The sequence below is a fragment of the Terrapene carolina genome, unplaced genomic scaffold (assembly GCF_002925995.2).
Source record: "Terrapene carolina triunguis isolate 2854851 unplaced genomic scaffold, T_m_triunguis-2.0 Scaffold238, whole genome shotgun sequence".
Lineage (NCBI taxonomy): Eukaryota > Metazoa > Chordata > Testudines > Emydidae > Terrapene > Terrapene triunguis.
In genome coordinates this window covers 8,567,829-8,580,527 of record NW_020664589.1, presented here as the reverse complement: position 1 = coordinate 8,580,527, position 12,699 = coordinate 8,567,829, and the positions used below count along the sequence as shown (strand labels likewise).

Sequence of the window (12,699 nt, the reverse complement as noted above, 5' to 3'; positions counted from 1 at the left end):
AAGATATATTGGAATTGGAAAAGGTTCAGAAAAGGGCAACAAAAATTATTAGGGGTATGGAATGGCTGCCATATGAGGAGAAAGAAATAAGACTGGGACTTTTCAGCTTGGAAAAGAGATGACTAAGGGGGATATGATAGAGGTCTATAAAATCATGACTGGTGTGGAGAAAGTAAATAAAGAAGTGTTATTTACTCCCCATAACAAGAACTAGGGGGGTCACCAAATGAAATTAATAGGCAGCAGATTTAAAACAAACAAAAGGAAGTATTTTTTCACACAAACACACAGTCAAATCTGTGGAACTCTTGCCAGAGGATGTTGTGAAGGCCAAGACTATAACAGGGTTCAAAAAAGAACCAGATAAGTTTATGGAGCATAGGTCCATCAATGGCTATTAGCCAGGATGGGCAGGGATGGTGTCGCTAGCCTCTGTCTGCCAGAAGCTGGGAATGGGCGACGGGGATAGATCACTCGATGATTACCCCTTCTTTTCATTCCCTCTGGGGCATCTGGCACTGGCCACTGTCAGAAGACAGGATACTGGGCTAAGATGGACCTTTGGTCTGACTCAGTATGGCCATTCTTATCACCCTGCCACTCCCCAAAAGATATCTGAGTTGCTATTATTAATAGTATTCCCCAGTAAACAAAACAAGCAGATAAGACTTACTGATAGGTATTGGCATGTTACTGGTGTAATCTATGGCAACACCTACTGGTAAGGTGTCATCATTCTTATCTGTCACAGGAAGTTCTGCTCTGCTGGAATCTTCTAGAACCCATGATTCCCAGTTGTTCTGGAAAGAAAAAATATTTTTGCTACTGTTCTGTGATTTTCAGCACTCTCACTCACCCTGGAAACAAGCTGCAGGAAAGCACAAATACCTTGCACATGAATTGTGGATAGCCTGGCTTTGAAATGTTAGCCAAAGATTTAGAAAGAATAGATAGCAACAAGATGGGCTCTCTGTCAAAATTTTCCAGGTTAAAAAAAAAATCCTACAACTATCAAAAACCTTCACAAATTCCTGAGTGACTTTTACATATGGTACTTACATTTTCTGGAATGAGTTCACTTTAAGATTCAAGTTAAACTAATGAGCTCAGCAAGACTAAAGTATCAGGGGGTAGCCGTGTCAGTCTGTATCTACAAAAACAACAAGGAGTCTGGTGGCACCTTAAAGACTAACGGATTTATTTGGGCATAAGCTTTCGTGGGTAAAAACCTCACTTCTTCGGATGCATCCGAAGGTTTTTACCCACGAAAGCTTATGCCCAAATAAATCCCTTAGTCTTTAAGGTGCCACCAGACTCCCTGTTGTTTTAGCAAGACTAAAGTTACCATGGTGAAAAGTGATTCAGGATGTTAAACTGGCACCAAGCCACTGATGCAACACAGCCCTTTGGCACTTTGCTCATTACCTGCTATGCTTCAGTTCAGTCGTCTACCTTCTGGTTACTAAAAACTCTCTGGCTCATAAGCAAGGCAAGGATGTAATAAAAATTTCCTTTCGTCTTAAGATTCTATGTATATCAAATGGGTAAACTCTGAGATAAGCATTCTCTAGCCCTCAGATCTTGATATCCAGATAGCTTTCCTGGAAAAGATACATTTGGTCAAGTGCAGTAGAAAGGAAGGTTACCTGGTCCGCTTGTCTAGAGAGAATGCTGACTTCTGTGGAAGCTGCTGAAGCTGCCAGGACTAGATCCCTTCAAGTACAGAACCAAAACAGTGTTAAGTCCAAATATGATGACAACACATAGAGTTCCTCAGCCCGTACTATTGTAAAGGGCATCCCAAATACTTATGGCATGCTTTATGAATCAAGAATGCAACTGATTTATCATGCTCAAGTGGTAAAAGACAGGGGAGAAATACAGTGAACTCTTCACCATTCTAAACAGGTGTCATTAACAGTCAGGGCTTCAGTTCCTTTGTCAGAGTTGATGATATAAGATACTCATGCACCATCATTATTCTAAGCGATTTGTGATGGAACAGAAATAAATAGTTTAACAAACAGGGCATAACATCTTCACACAGACCTGTGAACAGAAAAATCTAAAAGCCATGTACCACTTAAAGCATAAGTTTCATTCTTAGTGGAAAGCACATGACTTTAAAAACCTTTGTGCCTTTATTTTACCACCAGAGAAATGGATAGTTTGTTATGTATATAGACTTGGTCATAGGTCTCTACACTCACCACTCCTCAACATAGTTGAGAAAGTAATGATGCTGTCTCTCGGTGCAGCTTCCATAGCAAGGCTCCATGAAATTCACAAACTTCTCTGGTCGTTTCTCTTCCTTTTTCTGCAGAGACCGGAGGAACAGAAATCAACATTCAATTTAGCTTCCATTAAAGCAAGTTAAGTGAGCTTCTCATACAAATGGGCATATCTAGACAATATAGTTACATTACATTTCTTAGACATATGCTCAGATCATTACAAATTTAATCTGGTCCAACTGTGTAAAGTGCGCAGGAGCAATCAGGAGTGCATGTGTGCATCACTATACACAAACAGTCCTGGGAGGGTACAATTTGGTATTGCGTACAGCAGCAGGTTACCAAAAAAAAAAAAAAAAAAAGAAACCCCAGGTAACGCAAAAAATGTAAAAAAAAAAAAAAAATACCTTTCAAAGCATCTGATATGCAGGACTTAAGTCCTGCTAACTTGGAGACCTCAAAAGATCTACCATAGTCTAGTCTCAATGGAAAATGGGATACTGATTTATTCCCAATTGGACCCTACTTCAATTTTTTGCCATTAAGCTTCAGAATTGAGTTTGATACTGGAACCTCTATTTGATGCTAATGAGAACAGTAAAAAGAACATACTATACTAATAAGCAGGTCAGAAGAACAAACAGTGTTACCATCACATTCATTAGCATAAAATTCTTAAAATGAGAAAAATAAAGTTGAGACTTCCTAGCACTTACAGGCAATACAGCCATCACCACCTCTGGGGAGGTTTCCAAGGTCCCATCAGCAGCTGCGTAAACTATAGTGAAGACATAGGTGCCAACCCAAAGCACATCCAGGACTGGAAGGAAAATGAATAATCATCATTCAGAGACATCTTAAAAGGAGCACTTCCTTGGATATTTTGTACTATGTGCAACTAAAACCAAACTCGAATGCTATTGTGATATTGTAAATCTCATAGGGATGGTTTACACCTCGGCGGTAGCACGAAGACAACTTCTAATGCGCTACTTAGCCAACTACATATCATCTAGCAGACAACATACATGAAGTGTTTGAGTGACATTAGGAGACCAACTTGATGCGAGGAAATTCAGAAACAAAGCTGAAGCATGTACGTGGGCCAGCCTACTGTGCCTTGGTACACTGTGGGCAAGAACACACCACTGTCTTCGCACACTGAACATATTTAACGATGGAGTTGAAGCCTTAACTCTAAATTTTCTGCATTTGCATCAGTATTAGGAAGTTCTGAATGTAATTTTGTAGTGGTGGTTTGAGTTTTATTATGAAATAAGGACAATTATGAATAAAAAAAAAGAGGTCAATTCTCTCATGAAGTGTCTGGAAATCTCCATGGCAAAATGTAATTGCAGACTTTAGAAAGTACAGTCCATCTTAAAAGTCATCATCACACATTGACATAATGCACATCTTAGAAACCCTAGATATGCACAGGAGTTACTTCCCCCCCCCACCACCAAGGCAGGTCACTCAAATTTATCTTAACATTATTTTAATTATTTTGCATGTGCATAAAAGAGCAGCTTGTATTCATTTAAAAAAAACATTTAACGGTTTTTTAAATGTTTGAATATTCATAGAATATGATGCCAGAAGGCACCATTGTGATTATCTAGTCTGACCTCCTGTATAACACAGATCATGGGACTTCCCTGTACTAATTCCTGTTTGACCTAGAGCATATCTTTTAGAAAAACCACCAATCTTGACTTAAAAATTTTCAGTGATGGCAAATCCACCACAACCTTTTTTGAGTTGTTCCAATGGTTAATTATCCTCACTGTTAAAAAGTTCATGCCTTATTTCTACATATGAATGTCCAACTGAAACAAGGCCTTGTATATTAATTTTTGGCCTGGAGGCAGTTTTTATTACCAAATTAACCCCTCCCAACCCAAAAAGGGGTCTGTGGCAGAAACACTGGCACATCCTTAAGTACCTCAGCACCAACAAGAATCAACATAAAGAGACATCAATGGACATGACATTTTAATGGAAGAAAAGATTAAAAAAAAAAAAAGAAATACTGTACCTTTAACAGGATTATCTGAGTCATAAAACGGAGGACAGGGAATTACTTTTTTCTCCTGCAGGGTCTGAAAGAAAAAGAATTCCTCTTTCAGAAATAAGAACACCAACAACCCCCATTAGGAGTTTAGCAGATCCCAAAGAGTTGTTTTTAGGGTGCTACAGGTCCTTTTTAACAGCTACCACATTCCTCCTCAGAGACCCTTGCATTTCAGCAGCAGCAGATGTCCCAATACCTCTCAAAGGCAGATTGAGATGCTTAATGTTTATGACGTGCTTGGAAAGTCTCACCTCAAAGGCACTGTACTATCTACACTATGTTCCCAATTTCAATAGCCACATGCTGATGAAAGGCAAAATTAAAGCTAATTAGAAGTCAGTGAAAAGAAACAATGAATTACTGCAAACAAAAACTTACAGGCAGATACTGGACCACAGTGCCATTTTGTTTCCCTACAGCCAGTTGCTTTCCTTTGGGGCTCCAGCACACTAAGTAAACAAGAGGGTTTTATCAGCACAAAATAGAATGGCAGTGGAAGAATTAAACACTTACAGTACTTCCCAGTGACAGCATCAGTAAACTAAATACCACTCAAACCTGAGTCAAACAGCCAATCCTACTGAAGTTGTCCTCTCTTGTGGATTCCATGGACTTTCATTACCATATGGCAATGCTGAAAGATGAGTCCATAGAGGCTCCGTGGCTCAGATTAATTAAAATTTTAGCAACATTTAACTTTCTGCACATCTGCCTTAGAGTCTGGCTACACAAAAACTTGCACTGGCTTAAACTGGTGAAAATCCTGTGATTTAAGACTAGCCACAAAGTTGCACCCATTTAACTAAATCAGTTTTAAAAAAAATCACACCTTTTGTAAAACCAGTGCAACGTGTGTTTGAACCAGGCCTCATCTGGGCTAGAAGTCTGGAGAATGCTTGCAAAACACCAATTCTGCTTGCTTGCACTCCACATCACAGAAGACAAAGTTCCTCAAGCACTGATGTAATTGAAAAATGCAGGGAAACAATTCTATTTTACCTGCAATACTGCGCCTTTCCTTCAAGTGATATTGAAGGCCTGATACAATGTAACCTTTTGTCAGAAACATTTAGCTCTAATTCTCAAAGTGGGCTGCTCAAGAAGGTCATGAACATTTTTTTAGAAAACCTCTCCTGGAATATAATTAAGTTCTATTAAGTTTAACTCCATTTGCTCCCCAGGAGAAAATTTTAAAATTGCTGTAAAGGCAAATAAGCCTGTCTCTCTAGTGACATCTACACTTCCACACACTTTACGGCAACTTCCATCTTTACCAATTATCACTAAGCCAGAGTTGTGTCACCCACCTGACGTAACAGCCACCGAGGAGGGAAGAGTGGCATACACTTTCACAGACTCTGTGACCTGCAGGACAGAGATACTACCATCGGACAGACAGACAGCGACCATGGAGGGGCTAGCAGGGTTCCACTTCAGATCACAGACCATTGCCATGCTGCCCGAGTCTTTGGCCAGTTTATGATAAGCAAATGGACGTTTCTGCTGTTTAGCCTTTTAAGAGAAAATAAATGAATGCCTTAGCCCATAAATTCAGTGTGCAAACAAGTTCTCCCAAACTCACAATCCATAACTATTTGGCCCTGCTGTACTGTCACGATTGCGATGTAGGAAAAAAACACTGACTGCTACAGCACACAAACCAAGACTTAATGCAAGTTAAAGTGACATGTTTAGGTTAAAAGTTATGTATTATTTAAAAATTATTTCCTTGTGTCATGTTAATTTCTCCAGATGACTAAAAATTTTAAAAATCTAGTTTATTTTTTCACCATTTAGGTTAATGGGGGGGAGGGGGAGAATCAGTTTCACTATTGGTTTCTTGTCAGTTTCCCTTTCTTATTCTACAGTGCTGCAGTGGCTGGGTTGCAAACACTGAGGGGAATGTGTAAACGTATGAGCACATTGTTTATGCCAGAATATTAAAAAATGTCACTGAAAAGGGATTAATATTTAAGTATGTTCCGTGCTACACAAGATCAAATACTGTCACTGTTTCTAGCATCTAATAGTAGTGAAGGTTTTTTTTTTTTTTTTTTTAAATCTATATTTGGACCTAAACAACCTGATAATGCCCTTTTAAAAGCCAGTAGAGCAGCTGTGGAAATACTACTCCCTATATTGGGGGCTCATAGTCAATACTAAAGTTCAGTCTTCAGCACACTAACATGAAAGCCCATGATACTTGATAAAAAGCAAGCAGTAAACTATACAAACTGTCATGTGGAACAATTGAACAAGGCCAAAATAAGTCATTTTCTGACACTACTGCAGTAGAATATTTTCTGGATAATGATTTAATCTTTTCTTTCTACACGTGCCTTATTCAGGGAGAGATTACAGCTACGCAATACCAGAGAGTGCAATGGTGGAGAGGGACAATCACAAACACTGCTTAGCGCAGCTGACAGGGCTAGCATACAAGCAGGAGCTTGAATTACCACATTCCAAGTCAGAGGTGGCAGTATTAATATTTGGCACTTTTCTTCTTCACAGGGCTGTATGAACATCAGTTGTGAGATCCTCACAACAGCCCCGTGAGGTAGGTAAATAACCTCATTTTACAAGTGGGGAAACTAAAGCAGATTTTAATTGAAAAGTTATTGAATAAACCTCACAGTTCTTTGCGTACAAAGCATACTCTACTGTGGACACCCAGGAAAACATTTTGAAATATACCCTTTCTATCATCAAATGCTTCCTTTCAAGGTGAAATTTGTACATCTGTTTGCATGTACCTTACCTGATTTGAGAATGTGCGGACATCAAAAAAGCCAATGAAGGAACCAAACTCACTGGATGTCATGCAGACAGACAGTGTGAGGTTATCACAGCTCAGAGCCAGGTGATGCACAGGAAACTTCATAGGAACCAATATACTTTGAACATTTTCAACTTAAAAACAAAAGGAAACGGAAGAGGGAAAGTATGGAGTGGTCACTCTTAGAAAACAGTCAACAGTAAGTGGTCATTTTAAGCAGAATTATTAAGTAAATACAGATGCCACCTGGTAACCTAAAGTGTATTCATGTAAAGCTAAACACTGCAGACTAGTTCTAAAGGAGGCATAGAGACATGTACTCCACTTTCCATGAGTCAAGTCTGAATAATCTTTTGGATGCTTAACTGTTTTGAAGAGGAACAGTTCTAATTATAGGTTTTTGAGGAATTTCCTTCTTCTGGATCTTGGCATGTGGACTGCCCTAAAACTGAAGAGGCCGAGACTTACATCTACTTGGTTGTAAATTTTAATACACAAATTACTGGAAGGGTTGTATATCACAGATCAAATAGAACTCATGACAATTTTTTAAAAATTTGATGGCTAATATCCCAGCAGGTCTCATTACTTTTGAGGCTAAGATATGGCATGAGAATCACAGAAGTGAGATGAAGACTATTTTCCTTACAGCATCCGGTCCTGACCTTTATCAGAGACAGGATACTGGATTAGATGGATGATTTGATTTAATATAGCCAGGCAATCCCTGAATTCCTGTGAATATCAACTGTCAGAGGTATGAGTCTGGTAACGCTTCTCAGGTGAAAGAAAGTACTTATATGGCACACATCACAATTGTATTTTTAATTACTCAGGAGACATTCAGATACTAACAACCACCTTTCTTTCTTCCCAGCCTCTAAGGAAAAACAGCTTGATGAATTTATAAGTTTGTTTGTTTACATGAGCAAGAGGGTGTGTTCGGTAATTTATGAAGAAGTTACAGAGAGAAAGTTAAATTGAAGAAATTACTTTTGCACTGAGGTCTGAAAGCGGTAGTTTTGTGATGACTCATCTCTTTTACTGGAGAGGGTTCCACAATCTAGGTTGAGCTCCTGTGAAAATTCTATCTCCTGCTCTCACAAGCCTCCCTAAGTGAGTTCACAGGTTCACTATTGTCCTGATAGACTGCAGCTGTCACAGGAGATCATGGCTGTGAACAAAACAGCACTCTCTCCAGTAGCTAAAGCTAATCCCATGGAGGACTTTGAAGGTCAGGAAGGAAAAACTGAACAGGAATTTATTCAATGGGGAGCCTGTGCAGAGAGTATGGTATCCTGATAACACGTTCACAGCAATTTATATTGCAAAGTAGACAACTGCTGCATCTTGTATCAGCTGGAGTTGCATCAGCATATGTTGCCTCATTCCTAGATATAACAAATTCAAATAATGAAGCCTGGTAGTCACAAGTTAATGGATCACCACAACCAGGCTGGTATCAAATGGAACATGGCACAAATAGACTAATCAACTATGTCATAGACCTTCCAAATGCAGCTCTCTTCGCTGTACAGTAATAAAAAAAAAGCTTACCAATTTTATTGCGATCTTCTCCTGCTTGATTCTGCATGAGAAGATCTTTAGTGAGAAAGATCTGCAGGCCAGTTGCTCCACCAGCAAAGACTAGCCCATATTTGTTCGAGATGGCAAGGAGACTGGAACGCTCTTTAGGGAGTTCCTCAGGAGCATCAAATATTCGGACCTTCTTCAACGCTCTGAACTGAAAATCCTGTTATAAAATAATAGAGTTAAAAAGCAATTCTAGTCGTATATATGTGGGGTGGGGAAGAGGACAGAAAACTGAGTTTCACTTACACCCTGGAGAAACTGAACTTATTAAAAAGCACTTTACACTTTCCCACTACTACGCATACAGCCTCTCAATTGTTACTTCCCACATGGTTGCCAAACCACAAGCTCCTGAAAATTATTTTGAATAGTTTACACACCACAATGACAAAAATATTGACCCTAAAATTGACCCAAGGAAAAATCATTTGTTACAATCACTTCCAGATTTTTTTTAATAAACAGAGAGAGTGATAGGGATAGTTCCATGAATTATCTATAAACAGATGGACCAAGGACTTCACTCAGCACATTTAATATTGACAAGATAAATAATGCAGAATAGGAAAGGCTGTTATTAATCTCATGAAACACTTTCACCACAAACTGTAACAGGTGCCTTTTCAACATGATATTGACATCTCTCTCAGGGAGGTTTAAATACTAAACCATTTCTGCTTCACTTTTTCTACTTTACAGCCTGAGCACCAAGTTATTTTCAAGCATCTTTTTAAAAGTATTTTTCTATCAGGTGTCCTAAAATGGACCACTTCTTTTCACTGTTTACAAAATAAATTAGGAAGTCACCATTTTAATTCCTGACAGGTATTTTTTTTTCAAAAGTTTGATAATCCTTAATATACTTGGCACTAATTGGCAGCATTTGGAGAACATGAAGACATTCCTAGAAGGTAGCACAACATTTTCCATTTGAAAAAAACTGTGCATCATGGCTAGTACAGTCGTCAGAGTGACAGTTGAGGGACACTGTCAACTTAAAAGTGGTATATGTGTCTGAATATATTTTTACCTGCTATTGTAGTAACAATTAAGATAGCTATACCCAAAACAATAGGAAAAAATCCCCCTCCATCTTCCCTCTCCGCCTTGAATGTTTACTTTGTGTATTTGGCAGTAGTTTGCATATAATCACTCCCACCTATTGTTTGCATAGGGCTTTTGCATCACAGGAAACAGAAAAATAGGAAAAAAGGTGATTATAAACCACCAAATTTTAAAGCTACATATAAATGCTGATTGACTGGATTGAGAACTTAATGTTACCATTATTACTATACAGTCTCACTCCCCAAGTTAATAGGTTGACACAAAAACACGCACAAACCAATGTTTTAAAATGTAATGGTGGTGCCTAAAGTTAGGCTCCTAAACAAACTGCCTGATGGGGAAGGAGAAGTACTGACCACTCACTAGGATGACCAGAGGTCCTGATTTTATAGGGACAGTCCTACTATTCGGGGCTTTGTCTTACATAGGCGCCTATCACTCCCATCCCAATTTTTCACACTTGCTATCTGGTCACCCTAGCACCTACTGATGTAAAAGGCACTTGTGGGTGCCCCCCACCTCTCCAAAAAAACAGGCCACTTATTTAGGGGTTCCCCTCCTTAGGCACTTAGTAAAGTACCTAAATATAGATACAGGCGTCTAACTCGATACCCCCAGGCGTGGAAAACTGAGGAAGCAACCGCGTCCTGTCATACACAACAATGTTGCACCTGAATAACCAGTCTTGCTACCAAGCTCTACGAAGGAAGCTGGTTTAGCTCCTGCCTGGAAAGGAGCTTGCCCTGGGCCAGCGAGTAACATGGGCCCCGGCAGCCCGGGGTCCCAGTTCCAGGGCACAGGGCTCCACCCATACAGGGGAGAGGGGGATGACTGGGCCCCAGAGAGAGAATGAAGAGGGTTCGTTTGAACACTGGAAGAGGGAACAGCTGCTGAGTTGAGTGACAGGCTGCCACCACCCTACCCCAGGCGTCCTCCCACGCCGCTAGCTGGCCCCGGAACACAGCCCCCCCCCGTGCACCCTAACAATCCTCCCACCCCTCTCCCTGCCCCCGGAACACAGCCCCCCCCCGTGCACCCTAACAATTCCCCCACCCCGCTCCCTACCCCCAGAACACAGCCCCCCCGTGCACCCTAACAATCCCCCCACCCCGCTCCCTGCCCCCGGGACACAGGCCCCTGCCCCCAGAACTCCCTCATAGCCCCCCAACGCAGGGGTTCCCCCCTCCCGTCCCAGGGTCCACAGGCCCCAGCCCCGCGTCCTCCCCCAGCCCCTACGCTCCGCACCGGGCCCCCAACCCCGCCAGCCCTCCCGCACCTTCATCTCCCGCTCGGGGACCACGTCCATATCGTCCCCCATGGCTCCGGCTCAGCCCCGGCGCCAACCGCTCGGCTCCTCTTCCCCGCCAGCGGGCTGCGCAGGGACCTGAACAGACGTTTCCGCTTCCGGTGGCCATCAGGGCTAAAGAGCCGCTCTAGCCGCAGCGCTCTATGGTAGCGCCTCTGGGGCAGGGAGAAAGAAGCGTAGAAAGAGATTAAGATTAGGGGAGGGGCCTAATGCCAGGGGGTGGGAGCTTTGACTGGGAAGGGGCGTGGCTAAAGGGGAGCGGGGCGGGGCAGCGACTATGGTTTGTACAGCGCCTAGCAGAGTGGGGGCTTGCTGCATTCCTGGGGCTCCTAGGCGCTACACTGAATAATTCAAACCTGACCCTGTGTGAGGAGGGAGATCAGATAGCACCTGTGAAAAATCACAACACTTATTTTTCAGGGGGGGTGTATAGCTGCCTATAGAAGACAATACCTCCAATATGGGGAGTCACATCTGGTCACCCTACCGTGGATCTAGCCAGCCTGGGAGGAGGCTGCAGCGTAACTCACAGGCTAACATTTCCCTTACCTGATCGGTCACATTACTGTCACTCCACTGCAGTAAAGCACCAGCCTCAACCTTAGGAGAAAGTAGTTATTCCAGTGTTGCCCCCTCTCGTGATATTGGGTGTTTTAGTTGAAGCCCTAGCTCCTGGAGTCACTTTATTACGTAAGACTGGCACGTTCTTTTAAAGAACAACAAGCAAATGTCCAACCCTCATGCTGTTTGGGATGGAGGTGGGGTGTATGTGGCCTAAATGTAGCCTAAAGGTTCAGGCGCTAGAAGGCCAGAAACCCCAAAGATGTATGTTGTAAGAAATTCATGATCTTTAAGCCACTCATGAGGTTGAAGCCTTGGCAATACTATATGCAATAATCAGTACGCAGACAGCGTACATAAGAGCTGTGAATGATGCTGCCAGGGTGTTATATCTGAGCATAATTACAATAACAGTTTAGCACTTTGCATGGGAGGGATAGATCCACTTCCTGCATTTCAAAACTGATTGTACTGACCCACGGTAAAGGAGTTCTACATTCCTTGTACGAACAGTCTCCAAGCGAAACATGAGTGCAGCATAAATCCCATTTTAAAACATCAGTCTCAAATTATGGAGAAGCTAGTTAATGTGGCTTTATGTTTATAGCTGAACTGCTTAATTCCATTTCTTCCCCTGCAGCATGTAACTCCCTCTGACTGCATTAGCAATTACTATTATTTGGCAGTGGGATTATCAGACCCTTTAAACTAAGCTAAAAGTCTTGTCCCCCTGCTATAGTGTCAGACTAAATCGGGGTGGGCAAATTTATTGGCCCGAGGGCCACAGCGGGGTTCCGCAACTGTATGGAGGGCCGGGTAGGGAAGGCTGTGACTCCCCAAACAGCCTGGACCCCGCCCCCTATCCACCCCCTCCCACTTCCTACCCCCCCCGCAACCTCCACCCCATCCAACCACCCCTCCCTGTCAGAAGAGTCTTGCTGCTCCTGCCAGACAGGTGTGCATGTCAAACAGTGACCCTGAAGCAAGCGAGCAGCCAGGAGGCAGCCTGAGAAGTATTTCATGAATGTTTGATATAAGAAAAACAAAACTTCCCTTGCAGTGTTTAACTCAAACATTGAAGCAT

The 12,699-nt window shown here is 41.9% G+C and overlaps 1 protein-coding gene across 1 annotated transcript in view; it reads right to left on the bottom strand.

The window, feature by feature from the left end:
- NUP214 (nucleoporin 214) overlaps positions 1 to 11,157 on the bottom strand; it is a 77,712-nt gene extending 66,555 nt beyond the window's left edge. Inside the window, exons 1-10 of the mRNA XM_026657258.2 lie at positions 11,025 to 11,157; positions 8,645 to 8,840; positions 7,070 to 7,221; positions 5,616 to 5,820; positions 4,687 to 4,757; positions 4,273 to 4,336; positions 2,951 to 3,054; positions 2,211 to 2,317; positions 1,647 to 1,713; positions 674 to 800 (exon numbers count right to left, since the gene is read on the bottom strand). Of these exons, the coding sequence (XP_026513043.1) occupies positions 674 to 800; positions 1,647 to 1,713; positions 2,211 to 2,317; positions 2,951 to 3,054; positions 4,273 to 4,336; positions 4,687 to 4,757; positions 5,616 to 5,820; positions 7,070 to 7,221; positions 8,645 to 8,840; positions 11,025 to 11,066 (1,135 nt within the window). The 5' untranslated portion in view covers positions 11,067 to 11,157. The remainder of the gene's footprint in view (positions 1 to 673; positions 801 to 1,646; positions 1,714 to 2,210; positions 2,318 to 2,950; positions 3,055 to 4,272; positions 4,337 to 4,686; positions 4,758 to 5,615; positions 5,821 to 7,069; positions 7,222 to 8,644; positions 8,841 to 11,024) is intronic.
- Between the last annotated feature and the right edge of the window lie 1,542 nt (positions 11,158 to 12,699).